Here is a 1,815-nt window from a genome sequence, read left to right as displayed (position 1 = left end):
TCACACTTAGAAAATAGGTAAAGAAAAATGTTTGTGATAAATTTAAGATGGTCACTAATTAAATAATGAAGATAAATTTTATTAAAACAAACTTATTTATTTTTATCCGAAAATGTATTAATGTTATTTCTATATTTAAAAATAAAATATAAATTGTATTAGACTATGTAATCGATTTTTTGTATAGAAATTTGTGAAAAACATTATAAAATTGGTAACACAGGCACGCAGAAACAACTTTGTTTTTTTGGTGTGCCTGTGTATGCAGATATGAATTGACCAACACACACGTACAAACTTTCTCTATGGCACAATATTTGCATGGAAACATACAGTATAACTAAGATAGATTCTTTACATATTAAAGTGTAAGCGATTGACTATATGCACAGAGGTGCAGGTGAAGTGTAGGACGATATAACTACATTACTTACAAAGATTCACGTGAATTGATTAACTTAAAAACGACTATATGTCAAAAATCAGCATAAAACTATAATGAAGTGAGAACATAAGATGGTGCAATGTACATCGGCGAACGACTCAGAGCTACACATTCGGAGATAAAATGCAAAATGTTATGAATAATAGCTTATAAACTAAAGAACTCGAATTTCACGCAATAATATTTTTATTTTTATGAAATTCAAATTAATATCTTTGATATGCACTTGAATTTATTATTTATTTGTTTTTAAATTTAAATTTAAAACTTTTTACGCCTTGTTGAAACAATTTTGTGAACTTGGACACCAAATAATATTTAATTAAATATATTATTTTTTGAAAAAAAATAAATATTGGTCTAATACAATTTCATCATTGCTTATGAATTTTTATTTTGTTACGTAAACTATTTAAAGCCACTGGAATATTGAATACTGAACTTAAATATTTTAACTCAGTAGCATAACCCAGTTTTATATACTTCTCCATTCACATCCGAAATCATTTGCAATGTTTGAATTTTTATTCGTGATAATCATTCTTTTTTTGTTCATTCGAGTTTTCAAAGTAAAAATTATCGGTGAGCAAAAAAAATTAAAGTAATAATTTCAAAATATTTATCATAATTGTTATAATTATTTTTTTACAGTGGACACAACATGTCAATAACATCTACCAGTTTGGATATTTAGTGTCATTCATAGCATTGCTTTTATCAATTAGTATTCTTACCTATTTTAAGTAAGTATTTTTGTATTAATGATATTTATTAATTTTTTCATTGTGATTTATTAATTTTAACATTAGTTTATAAAGTCAAATTAGTAAACCATGTGGAGACAGCCTGTACAAACAATTTTTATATTGTTTTTTTGTTTAATTGATTAAATATTAATATAAATAACATTCCGTATTTAAAGAAGAAACTACATATAAATTTCATGAAATTGTTATAATTTTATTCCTGTTATTATTGTAATAGTAGAATTATAGAAAATTGCAGTAATTATAGAATAATAACTAAAGCTTTTATTCTTTAAAATGTCTAAATGTCTTACATACATTTTATAATGTATGTGTATTAGTTTCACTTTGCTATAAATTAAACGCATTTATTTAACAACGAATATAGCATAGTTTTTAGAAAAGGTTATTTAGTTGCATCACGTAAATGATGACCATTACTTAGTTTTTTTTTTAACTTTTAAGGTATCACATACAGCCATANCCCATTACTTAGTTTTTTTTTTAACTTTTAAGGTATCACATACAGCCATATAAATCAGATATATCTTAACATGTAATGTACTACAGTAAGAGAGTTTTTACTTAACATTTATCACAATGCTTTAATGTTTTTTATTACTT

General features: G+C 24.1%; 1 protein-coding gene across 1 annotated transcript in view; it reads left to right on the top strand.

The window, feature by feature from the left end:
• LOC126908152 (calcitonin gene-related peptide type 1 receptor-like) overlaps window positions 1–1,383 on the top strand; it is a gene marked incomplete at its 5' end in the record, with an annotated part of 50,949 nt that extends 49,566 nt beyond the window's left edge. Inside the window, 2 exon segments of the mRNA XM_050690061.1 lie at window positions 1,097–1,188; window positions 1,255–1,383. Coding sequence (XP_050546018.1) covers window positions 1,097–1,188; window positions 1,255–1,261 — 99 coding nt within the window. The 3' untranslated portion in view covers window positions 1,262–1,383.
• Between the last annotated feature and the right edge of the window lie 432 nt (window positions 1,384–1,815).

This window comes from Daktulosphaira vitifoliae, unplaced genomic scaffold (genome assembly GCF_025091365.1).
Source record: "Daktulosphaira vitifoliae isolate Bord-2020 unplaced genomic scaffold, ASM2509136v1 Scaffold_5, whole genome shotgun sequence".
NCBI lineage: Eukaryota > Metazoa > Arthropoda > Insecta > Hemiptera > Phylloxeridae > Daktulosphaira > Daktulosphaira vitifoliae.
The sequence above is the reverse complement of the archived record's forward strand: the minus strand, read 5'-3'. Positions and strand labels throughout refer to the sequence as shown.